At 60.0% G+C, this 14,325-nt stretch overlaps 1 protein-coding gene across 1 annotated transcript in view; it reads left to right on the top strand.

Moving 5' to 3' along the window:
* The window catches only part of GRM4 (glutamate metabotropic receptor 4), a 103,121-nt gene that overhangs the window by 30,030 nt on the left and 58,766 nt on the right, over positions 1-14,325 (top strand). The window contains exon 2 of the mRNA XM_055406877.2: positions 10,151-10,367. Coding sequence (XP_055262852.2) covers positions 10,151-10,367 — 217 coding nt within the window. The remainder of the gene's footprint in view (positions 1-10,150; positions 10,368-14,325) is intronic.

Here is a 14,325-nt window from a genome sequence, read left to right as displayed (position 1 = left end):
TCTGGGGGGGTTGTGGTCAGGTGGTGGGAACGGCCAATGCAAAGGTCTGAGGCAGAGTGTGCCTGGTGTGTTCAAGGGAACAGCAAGGAGGCTGGTGTGGCTGCGGCTGTGTGAGCGGAGGCCAAGGTGGGAGGCCAGGACGGGAGCTGGAGATGAAGTCAGAGGTAATGTGTTGAAAATGCTTTGTTCAAATGCCAAGCGTTGTTGACCATTTTGACAGCTGGCCCTAGGCTGAGCTGTAAAGGGCATTTTATTAGCACCCGGCAGGGGCTCCCCGAAGAAGGCTGCTGTGTGAATTTCGCAGGAAGAGGGGAGGGCTGTGATGTCTTCTGTCTTCCGCCACCTTAAACATTTTAGTCCTTCTGGCTGCAAGATGATACGAGCTCTTTCCAAGCTATTTCCCTGTTACGGCGCCTGCAGGAGAGAGACCCGTCGTGACTGTGGTGCCGTGCTGCAGGGGTGGGGGCGGTTAGGGACCTGGTGAGGGGCCCTGACCTGGTCAGCGGGGTCCTGGTGACAGTGGAGGGACCTGCACATGCTGACCGTGTCTGGGGTCTCAGGGCCATGAACCCACTCTTTGGCAGCCACGGGTGGGGTTGGTGATCCTAATTAAAAGCTTGGATCCAAAAGGCTTGATGAGGGAATTTCTAATTAAATAAATTTCATCTCATCTGGGAAAGAGGTTTGCATATGATAAGCATGAAATTAATAATTACGTTTAGAAATTAGCTGTTGCGCAAAGCCAAGCCATTCACACAACCCTCAGGGGCCCCTGGCCCCCGACCCCTGCCCGATCCTTTGTAATGGAGACGATGGACCGCTTCAGCCCGCGGTGTGAGGGTCAGGAGCAGAAGCGGTGGCTGAGCAGAGGGGAAGCGGGGCTGGCCCTCCCCTCTGTGGCCGTCGGCAGTGCAGGGAGCCCTCCGAGTCCCTGGAGGCTGCCAGTGTCTCTGTCAGATCCTGTGTGTGTGTGCATGTGTGTGTGTAGGCCCACTTGTGAAGCAGGGAGGCTGAGGTTTCACCTGACAGTAAAATGGGCTCTGGAGCTCGTCCCTCTGGCTTTAAATCATGGCTGTGTGTCCTGGGGCAAGTTCCTTGACCTTTCCGTACCCAAGTTTAGGGGAAATGAGGAGAAGAGGGCCTCCTTCATACAGTTATCGTAAGGCTAAAGTTGTCAGCCCTATAAAAGCACTTGGCACAATTCTTGGCACACAGTAAACACTCAATAAATGCTCATCCTCAGGAAGATGATGATTACATGTGTGCGGCTGTGTGTGTGAATTTAACTCAGTTCAGCCCAAGCTGGCCTATGATGGGTGTGAACCTGACATATCCAGGCTTTTGAGGTGGAGAAAAATAAAGCTCACTGCTTGCTCTCGGGGAGCTCGAACTTGAGCCCCTGTGTCCGTCAGCATCAGGAAGAGACACTGCAAGAACAAACAGCTCCCGCTTCTCTGCAGCTTTAAATATGTAAACTGAATATCCTTGCCGTGTTATGTGTCCATGTGGCTTGGCTGAATGCTCTGCCCACCTCCTCAGGGACCAGGCTGGCTGGGAGCGCTACCATTTATGGTAGCAGAGGGGACACATGCCCCGTAGGGTCTCACACTGGCGATGAGACACCCTGACCCTGAATTGATGGCATTTCCTTCTCGCAGCTCAGGGGCCAGAACACGTCAGGTGGCTCCGGCCAAGCATGAGGGAGCATGTCGTTGGATTTGCCAGGTGCCGTGGAGTGAGGGAGTGGACATGTCTCTAAGGACCAGCACCCACGTTAGTCCCGTGTGGGCTCACTGAACATCATCTCTCCCACTGGAGTGTCAGCTCCGTGAAGGCAGGGATTGGGCTCTGTGGGTTCGCCCCAGTGTCAGACATTCTGCAAAGCGCTTAGCAGGTGCTCAGGGAAGCACCGAGTCAGTTCAGTCGCTCAGTCATGTCCGACTCTTTGGAACCCCATGGACTGCAGCACGCCAGGCCTCCCTGTCCATCACCAACTCCCTGAGTTTACTCAAACTCATGTCCATTGAGTCGGTGATGCCATCCGGCCATCTCATTCTCTGTCGTCCCCATCTCCTCCTGCCTTCAATCTTTCCCAGCATCAGAGTCTTTTCCACAGCCTTGTCTAACTCAATGAAACTATAAGCCATGCCGAGTAGGGCCACCCAAGATGGACAGGTCATGGTGGAAAGTTCTGACATATCGTGGTCCAATGGAGAAGGGAATGGCAAACCACCTCAGTATTCTTGCCTTGAGAACCCCATGGACAGTATGAAAATGCACAGAGTAAGTGAATTCATAGTGGCATCAACAGAGTTTCTGGGGCTGGGCTGGGGTCCTCTGTGGGGAGGGGAGACTGGTGGCCATGGAGCAGCCCAGGTGAAGGGACCACATGGTGTTGTGGGCAGACTTTACTGTCTTTTTGATTTTTGGCCTCACCGTGTGGCCTAGTTCTCTGGCCAGGGATTGAACCCTCGTCCCCTGCATTGGAAGCCTGGAATCTTAACCACTGGACTGCCAGGGAAGTCCCAGATTTTACTGTCTTTTAGCATAGCACTTGCTGCCTTGGAACCTGATGTCTACTTCTCAGTCCAGGAGGGGAAAGGCTGCCAGCCTGAGGGGTCTGTGTGACCCTGGCAGAGCTCTGTGTCCAGGTCTGGGGCAGGGGCAGACAGGGGGGCAGAAGGCCAAGTCCGGGAGCACTGGGGTGGTGAGCAGGTTGATGGATCGCCTTGGGGCACAGAGCGGCGGGCCCCCAGTGACCCGACACTCGGGGGTCTGGAGCCAGTGGCCAGGCTGTGTCCACAGGTGAATGAGGTCTGGTTAATGAGGATGCCCTGAAATGAGTGCCCAGGCTGGCCTGGCCTGGATTCCCTCAGGGTCTGTAGGGCAGTGGCTGGTGGCCCCCAGCTGGCCCAGTGGGTTGGGGGCGGGGAGGGCGGAAGGTGGTCGTTTATGGGGAAGGCCTGGGACAAGGCCCAGCGTAGGGGGCAGACCATCCTTCCATCGGGGCCCACCCCAGCCCTTCTGCAGACCACCCAGATGCTGGCCCAGCCTCCCCTCAGAGGTTCCCCCACTTTCTAGGCTCTGGAAGCCTGCTTTCTCTGCTCCTGAACCCTGGGGCCCCTCTAGGAGATGGGCCCGGTCAGGACTGAAGGCAGGTGCCCTTCTGTGTGCCCCCATGCCCTCTGCCATACCCCAATTCCTCCCCCTAACGCCCTCCCCAGGCACCTTGAATGCCCCTGCCTCCCCTGTGTGCCCCGTTTCTCCTCCCCAATCTGTCTGCACCGTCGACCCACCCTGCCAGCCTCCATGCTCTCCTCGGGGTTCACAGTCCCACTTTCCCCAGTGAATCCCCGTGGCCTCCGACCCAGCCCGGAGCTTCAGCCAGAGGCATCTCACTCTGGGGAGCTCCTTTCTGGCTCCTCCAGCGGCTGGTGCTCTGAAGGTGGGTTATTTAAATCCATGTCCTCTGCGCCTGGCTGAGAGGAGGTGGTGGCTGATCCACGAGGGTGTGGGGGGTGCCCGCTGTGTGCCCAGCTCTCAGTGAGACGCCCTCTGCCCCACCAGGCTCCGGGGAGGGGAGGAGGCGGACAAGGGCATCTCTGCTCCTCCCGGTAAGGTGCTGGCTCTGCAGCAAAGGCCTCAGGGAGGGCACGCAGCTCAGCTGGTGAGGGAGGTCAGGGTGGAAGCTGGGCCCTGAGCCTTTGGAAACTGGCCTTCCCTCTTGCCGGCTCTCTGAACCACACTTTCCTGCCTGAGCAGCTTTCATGTACCCAGAAGCCTGGCTGCCTTTTTATCTGTGAAGGAAACAGCTGATGCTGAGAGCCAGGCAGTGGAGGCACCGTGCAGCCAAGATCAGAAGGGCAGGGAGCAGGCGGCCGCCCCGGGGTCTGACCGGCCTCACGCAGGGTCTCCCTCATCCCAACTGAGAGACGCTGCGGCCAGGCAGGTGGGGGTCCTGGGGTCGACCTGGGTCCTGGCTTGGACTGTACTGGTGGCCAGAGGGGGCTGCAGCCCCCAGCGGTGGCTGCCCGGCCTGGCTTGTGGGTGGAATGGAAAGAGGAGAGTCAGCTGGGAGGGTGGGCAGGGCCCCAGTCCAGGAGCTGGGTATGGGGACTTCCTCAGTGGTCCAATGGCTAAGACCTCAGAGGAGTCTTAGGGTTCGATGCCAGAGGCCCAGGTTCAGTCCTTGGGGAACTCGATTCCACATGCCGCAAGTAAGAGTTCACACACGGCATGGAGATCCCACACGCTGTGACGAAAGCCCAGTGCAGCCAAATTAAAAAAATAAGCAGCTGGGTCTGCATCTTGCTCCTGATTCCTCCTGATGGCTCTGCTGCTCATTGGGCCCTTTTTCCTCTCTGAGCCTCAGTTTCCTCACCTGAAAAATGGGCACAACGGTCCTAGTCGTGCTTCCCTGTCTAATAATATCTAGCATTTGCCGGAGGCCCCGTGCGCCAGGCGCGGTTTTCAGCCCTGTGTGTGTTCTCTCCAGCGTGGTCCTGTCTGTTGTTATTTGTGCCACTTTTTAGGGGTGGGGAGGCTGCTGCTTGTCTAAGGTGGCACAGCTGGGTAGCACAGCCCTGGGCAGGTTGGCTAGAGAGAGAGGTCTGAGGCCAGGGTTAGGGAGGCGGAGGGAGGGGGAGGGCACTGATGCACACACACTCAGGGGCTCCTGGCAGGTGGCCCTGGGTTCCCTGGTGATGGCCCCCGACATCCGGACATCCCGCTGCATGACTCAGGCTTCCCCAGGTCAGGGTGGGGCACTGACTGCTCTGAACAAAACGCTGGCCTTTTGCAGGGCCCCAGCCTTCAGAGGCCATGGGGTCTGGGTCCCTGGTGGGCTCTGAGATGCTGGGCCGCCTGTTCACCCTCTCATCCTCCTCGGGATGGGACGGGGCTGTGGCGGGGACCTGCCATTTTCAGGGGGTCCTCAGGCTATGCTGGTGTGGGAGCCAGTGGCCGCGTCTGAGTTGTTGGCACCTGGGCACCACTCACATCCCGGCCGGAGTTGCTATGCCCAGGTGGGTGTATGGGGCTGCTGGCTGGGCCTGGGGCGAGTTCAGAAGAGATTCAGGTTCCAGCACACAGACATGCATGTCTGTTCCTGGTCCCTCACACATGCACACACATACATGCATATCCCATCTGCCTGAAAACTCCCCTTCACTTCCGTGGCCCCTCCCTCACCACCTTGGGGTCCCGACTCAGTGTCGCCCTGCCAGAGGGGCATCCCCGGCCCTTCTCCCTCACACCCACCGTGTGCCCTGCTTCCTCTTTCTCCTGGCCCCCTGGCCCCATCTACCTGCTCTGCATCGTCTGCCCCCATCCACACGGGGAGCCCCATGGGGCAGTGTTCACCACCCACCCACCCCTGCTCTCGGAACTGGGCCCGGCAGGCTGTTGGTAGGAGGAATAAACCAATGAGTGTGCGGTGTGCTCGGGGCATATGCTCCAGCACATGCTCACACGTGCACACGTCTCTCACACACACACACACACACACACACGTGCACACACACACACACACGAGTGTGCTTGACATTCATCTTTATTGTTGCCCAAGCCCGGAAATGGCTTTTGTCTTCCCCATGTGGCAGGAACCTCCTTGTCACTCCAGAAGCCAGAGAGAGGAAGGGCAAGGGGTGTGTATTCAAGTGCTGCCCGCTTCAGCCCTTCAACCCTTCTGTACTTTCATAAGGGTGAGACTTGGCTGGGTGCCAGCTGCAGATGCACTCCACTCCTGGTCATCCCACCTGCCTCCTCCCCTTGCAGGGCGACCCCCAGATGCAGTGAGTGTTGGGTTTGGGGGTGGGATGAGCCCAGTTCCCGGCATCTCCCCAGTGACCTTGCCCAGCACAAGGGGGGAGCCTCAGAGTGTTTGTTGAATTGTTGGTCAGGCATCCTAACATCCGGGAGGCTGTGCTCTGTTCCCCAGAGTGGCCTGAGTGCCCACAGGGCTTGGTGCTGTGGGAAGTCTCCGCGGGCTGTCTGGAGGATGAGGCCTCCTGGGGGGCTGCCTGGAGGAGGTGACACAAGCTGGGCCTTGATGCGCTGGGAGGATTTGGATGTGGGGAGATGAGGTCATGGGCTTTGTCGGCAGAGGAAGACAGAGAGGAGGGAGAAACAGGCGGACAAATGGCCCCAGGGTAGGACGGCTGTGGTTGTCAGCTGCTGCTGAAATCTGGCTTCTGGCTGACTCTTGCCCCGGGAGGGTGAGACAGGAGGGTGTGGCGTCCCCAGTGCCTAGGACAGAGCTCAATGCACAGTGGGTTCACAGGGCATTAGGTGAGAGGAGGAGGGGCCTGGGAGAGGGAAGCGCTGGTGGTGGAGTGGGCATGGCTGTGCTGAAGGAGAGGAGTGTGCTCAGCTGGGCTGCAGGGCGGGCCTTCCCAGGGGGTGCTAGTGGTAACAGAACCTGCCTACCGGTGCAGGAGACTTGAGGAGGTGTGATCCCTGGGTCAGGAAGATCCCCTAGAGAAGGGCGTGGAAATCCACTCCAGCGTGCCTGCCTGGGGAATCCCACGGACAGAGGAGCCTGGTGGGCTACAGTCCATAGGGTCGCCAAGAGTTGGATGCGACCGAAGCGACTTTGCATGCACCGGCTGCAGGGCAATGAGAGCTGGGGAGATGCCAGAAGCTCACTGGGCCAAGTTGTCACAGGCCCCTGCCCGTGGGGTGCTCCTTGCTTTTGCCACCCAACTCCAGGCTGGGGTGGGGGTGAGAGGGAGGGGGCTTGGAGGGCCAGCCAGTCCCAGGAGGCCTGCCCACTAAGCACAGCAGTAACTCTGTGACCTCAGAGAGAGAGAGAGCTGGGGGCGGATGCCCTGGGGACAGTCTGGGGGTGAGAAACAGAGAGGGCGCTGTCCCCAGGAAGGGCAGGGCCAGACGACCGCCCTCACCAGCAGCAACCCTCGAGTGCCAACTGCCCGCCAGGCGCTGCCTGAGTTTCTCCCGTGAATTCCCGCAGGTGCCCCTCAGAAAGAAAGGGATTGGAATTGTTTCCATTTTGCAGCTGAGGAAACTGAGGTCCAGAGAGGTGACGTTACCTGCACCCAGGTTTCCCACACCTGGGGTTTGCACCTGAGCACTTTAGCTCCCAAATTGCTCCCAAATTGTCCTCCAGGGAACCTCAGGAGGGTCTGCAGCCGAGGGAGGGAGGCTGTGGGGGCGGCAGGAGGAGCTGGCAGAGCGGACCACATGTGAGAGGATGCTTATCCCCTGGACCCTGGTTGGGACACTGTCTCTACCCCATCTTCTCAGTGCAGGCTCCCTATTCCAGGCTCTCAGGAGGCTCACTGGCAGATCAGAGGCCCTTCCTGGGGCCCTGCAGGCTGGCACACACACCCTGCGGGGACCCCACACTTGATCCTCCACCCTTTATGGGAGGCCATGTGTGTGCAGGGGCAGGGCCGGGGCTCCCTGGAGAGCCGCCTGCCAGCCCGCACAGACCTCTTGGCCCTCCTCTGGGCGGGCGCTGTTAACTCCAGCCCCAGGGCCCTGTGTTGGGAGAAAATATCAAAAGCAGGAGACAGGCTGCTTCTAATTAGGAAGCAAGTGTGTTTTTGGGTGTGTGATCAGGGCCGGCAGAGGTGAGCTGGCGGACAAACAAAGCGCCGTCCTCTCTCGGGGACCCGCTGTGCTGGCCCCGCGTCTCTGCTGTCAGCTCCAGATTCAGGGCACGTCTCTTCAGAGCGATGACCCTGGGGGTGATGTTTATTTTGTTCTGTTTTATTGTCCCCAAATTTTAAATGTGGCCATTTCAGATGCGCACAAAAGTACAGCAAACAGGGTAGTGAGCCTCCATCACATCCGCGTCACCGTACGGCCGTCAGCTCTGGGCCAGCGTCATTTCTTCTTCCACACGCTCCTGCCTCGGTTCTTTTGAAGGAAATCCCAGGCTTCACCATATCACGTCATCCCTGAGTACTTTAGTATGTGCCCCTGAAGCAGGGGCAGTTCTGCCCCCAGGGGACACTTGGCAACGTCTCGAGACAGTTCTGGTTGTTACTGGGGGGGATGAGTTGCTGGCATCAGTGCGTAGGGGACGGGGTGCTGCTCAACACCCTGCAGTGCACGAGACAGCCCCCCAACAAAGTGACGCAGCCCGCTTCCCTCCACAAGCGCTAATAGTGCTGAGGCCGGGAAACCGTACTAGGAGCTAGGGACTCTTAAAAACCAACCAAGCAGCCACAGCTATAATGCCATCGTCAGACCTTAAAAATGACGATACTTGCTGAATTAATCATCAAGTGTCCAGCCAGAGTCTGCCTTGCAGGGGGTACTGCGTACATGCCGGGTGCTCTCCAGGGTTGCCGAGGACTGGGCCTGTTTTCAGACTCTGCTGACTCAGGCAGGCAGAGGGACCCAGGTGCTCTGGACTGTTCCAGTGGGGTTTGCTTTCTAAAGCAAACTGTATCTGCATGGTTCCACACGGAAAACTGGAGCAGGAGATGGCAACCCATTTCAATACTCAATCCTGTGGACAGAGGAGTCTGGTGGACTGAGGTCCACGGGGGTCACAAAGAGTCGGACACGACTGAGCGACTGACCAGCAACATGGAGAAAATGCAGAGCGCGTAAGGTGGAGCGTCCCCTCCAGCCCTGCCCGGCCCGCCTCTCCAGGGAGGCAGCGCTGCCCTGCGGAGTTTCAGGGCAGTCTGAGGATGTTCTACCATGGAAGCTGGACCCCCACTGTCCCTGGGGATGGGCACCCCCAGGCAGAGGCCAGGGGGGCAAACCCATGTGCAGGGGGCTCCCCGAGTCCTCCTGTTCTGGAATATTTTCCCACCCCCAGTTGCCATGCAGCCCAAAGTTCTGGTCATGAGGTTTTTCCAGCCAGGACTGAGTCTCAGCGATTCCCTCGGGGGGTCAGTCTTGGATGTGAGATCTGCCCAGATCGGTATGCCCACCCTTTCACCCTGTCACTGTGGCCCGCTGAGAGCAGGGCAGAGGGGATGCAGGAAGGGTATGCGTTGGTGTGGACCAAGTCAGGGGGTGGACAGCAGGGGCCACTGGCAGGCCCTGGAAGCTGGGGGCAGGCAAGGACCCTATGAAGAGGGCACAGGGCAATCAGCAGAGGTGGAGGGGGGCTCGGGAGAGCGCACGCAGCCCCTTCCAGCCCCTGTGGATGCTGGATGTCCGCCGCGGAGGAAGGGCGGCTTCGGGCCTCTGGGTCTCACCTTTGCCTGGGGGGCCAGGTGGGAAGCCTGGGGGCAGGAAGGCACCCTGTGACTGGGGGGAGCTGGGCGAGGACTACGCATGAGGCTGTGGGAGTGGCTGTGGCCCCGGGCAGGCCCTGCCCCAGGGGCTCTAGGTCCCAGGCTGTGGAGAGAGGCCCCACTCCCTCTGGCCTTCCAGGAGTCCATCCTGGGGTGGGGAGGGGACGGGGGAGCTAGAACTGGGCTCTGTGCCCTCTGAGCTGGGCAGGAGGAAGGAGCCAGGATCCAGAGGGAGCTGTGAGGACGTGGAAGGCTCCTGGGGGGCAGGGACTGGACCGGAGAAGCCCTCGGGTCCCTCATCCCCTCTCCATCCCCGGGCCAAACTCACCCATCCAGGGCTGCTCCCCAGCTGGCATCTCCCAGCTCTTTATGTCAGCCAGCTCTTTATGTCAGCCGAGGCCCCCAGAAGCGCCCACGGGGTGTGTGTCTGTGTGTGTGCACGTGTGTGTGTGCTGTCCACGATGGCTCTGGGGTGTGTATGTGTGGGTGACGGAGGGCCCACCAGCCCCAGGACTTGGTTGAGGCGAATTGGGAGACTTTCTGGAGGAGGAGGGCTTGATGCTTACCAGCCACTCCCTTCTCACCCTGGTGCCAGCCTCACTCCTGCTGGGAGTTGGGGGGCTTCTGGGGAGATGCAGGATCAGGGAGCTGAGCGGGAGGAGGGGGACAGGCATTGGGACCCTGAGCAGAGCTGGGGCAGGGCTGACCAACAGCTGGCCCAGCTCTCAGCCTCGGTTTCCTCTGTTGGATGGGGCTGGGACCTGTTCATCCCACATCAGGAGGGCTCCCCCGGGTCCAGAGGAGGCTGTACCCATGGGAAGGGCCGGGACGGTCCCTAGGCGGGTGGCTGGTTAGGGTGTAGAGGCTGACACTGGCCAGGCAGGATGGGGTGCCAGCCGCCCCCATCAGCGGCCCCTCTCGCCCCCCAGATCCCCCAGATCAGCTACGCCTCCACAGCTCCCGACCTGAGTGACAACAGCCGCTACGACTTCTTCTCCCGCGTGGTCCCCTCGGACACGTACCAGGCCCAGGCCATGGTGGACATCGTGCGTGCCCTCAAGTGGAACTACGTGTCCACGCTGGCCTCGGAGGGCAGCTACGGCGAGAGTGGCGTGGAGGCCTTCATGCAGAAGTCCCGAGAGGACGGTGAGTCTGCCCGCGCGCTCCTGCTCTGGGCTGGGCTGGGGTGTCCCCGCGGGGGTCGCTCCTGGGTCCTGTCGTGGACTCTCCTCCTGCCCCGGGGCTCTCCTCCTGGGCCTGAGCCTATGGCCTCGTGGGTGGGCGGCCGGGTGGCTCCCGGAGGCAGGGTTGGGCGCGAATGGCTCCTGTGGACTCGGCCAGGCAGATGGAGGAACCGTCCATATTCTGGGCTTGGGAGCTGATGGAACGGCCCCTGTTCTTGGACAGAGAGGAGGGGAAGGAGGTTGTTCATGGGGGTCTCAGGGGCCCAGGAGCCAGGGCCATCCTGGGAGCAAGGGTTTGTTTGCAGGACTGAGAATTAGACTCCTTACAACTGAGCCGTCTGCTCGGGTGAGGGGCAGGGGCCGCGGGTGGGGCCCTGTGGCCTCAGTGCCATAGGCATTCTGTGGGTGGCATTGGGGGGAGGATGGGAGAGTGGCTTGCTGTCCTCGGATCCTCCTCACTTACTGCCAGCTCCCCTTCCCCCATGGAGCTCCCTGCACTCCCAAATTGCTGTCCTCAAAGTGATAAAGGTTTTAGTCATCAGTGAGTAGTGAGAGGCTAAGACAGGGTTAGCTCCGGTAGGGCCACACTTGGGCCTTTGAGCCGGCCTTTCTGATGGCCCTGCCGGGGAGGGCAGCCATGTGGGACAGTGGTGAGGGGGTGCGTCCAGGGCAGCAGACTGGGCCCTGGGTTGGGAGCTCCCGCTGGGTTGTCTGACTCAGGGCAGTGGGCTGGAGGGATGGCTCCCCTAGTATGTGGGCGTGGAGGAAAGCAGGAGGGGTCCCCTCCCCTCCTGGTAGACCCCCTCCCCACAGAGGGAGCCCCTCCGCCTCCTCTCCCAAGGCCCTGTCTCTAAATAGCTCGCTGTGGCGGCCTCGACCTTGGGGATGGCGTCTATATATTTATACCCGGATAACCCCGGGACTCTAATTGCTTCTCTTAAGGACCACAGAGTGTCCAGAGGCGGGCGTTGGTAACACCCTGCGGGTATAATCCTGCTATAAATCTTGGATAAGCCCCTTTAATTGTACAGCCGAAGCCCACGGGTGGTTGTAACCTGGCGGAGAGGGCAGAAGGGTGGTGGAAGTGGGGCAGAGCTGACGGATGGCTGTGGCTCTGGGCCCCCCGCCGCCCCGCCCTCCGCTCCAGCAGCTGGGCCCCCGCGGAAGGAAGCCAGGGTGGACAGAGCCCGCTCCCACCTGCAGGCAGGCTGGGCACGTCAGACCCCCGTCCCCAGCGCCTCCCTCTGAGGGCCCCAGTCCTTGGTTCCTTTGCGCAGACTTAGGCTCCTCTCCGCACTGGCTCCATCCATCCTTCCCGGCAGGCTCCTCTCCTCCTTGATGGCTTAAATCCTTTCCCAAACAAGCCCACGGGCTGTTTCAGCTGCACCCTCGGTCAGGCTTGGGGACAGAGGTGCCGGACGAGGGCGGGACAGAGGCCCAGAATCGTAGTGTCCAGAGGGACCAGGAAGACAACCCTGGATTCACATGGTGCTCTCTATGCCCCTGCGCATGCTGAGCCCCTGTTTATGCCCAGTGTCCTGAGTCATCCTCCCTACCTGGTGAAGTAGGTACCCCCATTGTCCAGGGGAGGAAGCTGAGGGGCGGAGTGACAGAGACCACATAATAACTGGCAACAGGCCACAGAGCAAGCTGGAGGTGGAGCAAGGGTGTGACCCCAGGAGAGCTGGCTGCAGGACTTACAGGTTTTAACTGCATCGTCTTTTTGTCACTCTGTCTTCTGCCCATTTCCCAGCTGCATAAACTGAGACCCATGTGGACCAGCCCTGTGCCGGGGATGGGGGAATGACAGTCACACACACACACGCACACGCACACATGCACACACGCACACGCACACACACACATGCATGCACACACACCCCTTCGGCCTGGAGGGACACATGCTGTTGTAGGAGAGGCTTGGGATTGGGGTGAGGTCTGGGCATTGGGTTTTGGCTGAAGCTAAGGTTATTGTCTGAAGTTTCTGTGAGCATCTAATCAAGCATTGAGTGTTTTCTAGAAAATAGAAAGTCTGCTCAAGATTTTGTAAAGGACTTCTAGAAAAATAAGAGCTCAGGGCCACAGCTGAGCCTTCACAGTGCCCCCATCCCCTGCACTCCATCCTGTCACGAAAGGTCTGGCTTCCCACCGGGCCGGACCTCCTGCAGCCACAGACCCCTGCAGCCCCAGTGGGTCTCCCTGCCCTGCCTGCCAAATGAAATTTGATTTGGAGAACTGTCTTTAGCGAGTGAAAAGCAAAGGGGAGAAAAAGCCGCGCTTCAGCAGCCCAAATTGAAATAAGAATTGAGCGGCCAGTAGAAAGGGGCCGCTGTACCTTGTAGCCTAATCCCTGTGAAAGATTAAAGATGTCTCTGGCCATATATTGTATTGATTTGTCCTCTGAAGTATAAATCATCTTTGAGTTGCTCAGAGGCGCGCCGGGGAGTCGGGTGGTGGGGCGGGCTGAAGGTGCACGTCAGAGCCCCGGTGAGAGCTGGGCCAGCAAGCCCTGGGCGCCAACCGTGTGCTGGGCTCTGGGTCCTGCAGGGAGCATAATTATACCCATTTCATAGATGAGGAAACTGAGGCCAGAGAGGGTAGGTGGCTTTCCCAAGACCACATAGCCAGAATGTGGAGGAGCTGGGTTTGGAGCCAGCTCTGCCCTCTGGGTGGGGCGCTCCTGATCACCCAGCCCTGATGGGGCCTTTGGCAGAGGCCTTGGAGGAAGCCCTGATACCACACTTCCTGGTCTCCATCAACAGTGCCCTCCCACCCCAGTCACTGTGTCATGTGGATTCTGCCCTGAGCCAGCCAGTGGCCCTAGACTGAAGTCTGCCCTGTGGCAGGCACACTCATTGCACGAATCCTGGTGACAGCCTTGTGGACCTGGCGTTTCGTCCTCTTTTACAGGCGAGGACACCGAGGCTCAGAGGGGTGAGGTGCTTGCCTCGGCTTATGTAGCAAGGTGCTGGAGCAACTTGGAGCCAGGCTGTCAGATCTGGTGCCCCCACCCCAGGCTATCCGCCTCCCCCACACGGCGGTGGCAGCGTGTGGTTAGGAGAGCAGCAGACTTGGGCCCTGACTAGGCCACTCATTGGCCCCATGATCCTCGGAAGGGCACTCAGGAACTCACACCGGAGGGCTATCATTAGGGGTCCTCCCTGGTGCCTTCCGGGGGAGGCCTGGGAGTGTTGGAAGGCCTGAGGGGGCTGTGCTGGGCCCTGCGCGGGGCTGCAGGCTGTGTCCAGGGACAGGACGAGGGACAAGACCACAGGAGCCCAGGCCAGCCTGGTTCTGGAAGGAGAGCTGGTCTGGTGGTGAGAGGGCAGCGGAGTGAGCCCCAGAGGCAGCCAGGGCAGGATGCGCACACGCGTGCATGTGTGTGTGGGGTACACTAGGTGGTTCTCTGGGCTTGCGCCTGGCGGGCCTGCCCTGATAGCAGGGCCTGTGTGAGGTGTGGGTGCGTGCCCTCTCTGTGTGAGAGGCACTGCCTTCTCGCTGCAGGGCTCCCCCTCTCTGCCAGGTGGAGGCTGCCCGTGGGTGAGTTGAGTGGCCACAACCAGTCCTGGGATGAGGGGTGCAGAGATCATGTGAGTCACCCCTGGAGGGGGATGCAGGCTAGAGGGGGTGGCTGGTGGGGCGCTCTCAGGGGCTGGGCTCTGGAGGGTAAGCTTCTGTACTCCCACAGCGTTTCTGCATCTGCAGGGCCCTGTGTGAGCTTGTTTACTTGCACTGGTGCGCCATTTCACAGATGAGGGCAACCGAGGCTCAGGAACGTTGAGGAGCCTGTCTAAGGTCACAGGGAAGTGGAGAGTCAGAGCCCAGGGCTCCTGTGTGGGTGACAGGTGAAGGGGCGATTAGTAGGTAACAGGTACGAAGCCTCACTGTGAACCAGACCCTGTTTTATGGGTTTCACAACT

The sequence above is a fragment of the Moschus berezovskii genome, chromosome 23, assembly GCF_049115385.1.
Source record: "Moschus berezovskii isolate FMDL1 chromosome 23, NW_MosBer_1.0, whole genome shotgun sequence".
NCBI classification, from domain to species: Eukaryota; Metazoa; Chordata; class Mammalia; order Artiodactyla; family Moschidae; genus Moschus; species Moschus berezovskii.
Note: the sequence above shows the minus strand (reverse complement) of the source record. Positions and strands in the feature narration are given on the sequence as shown.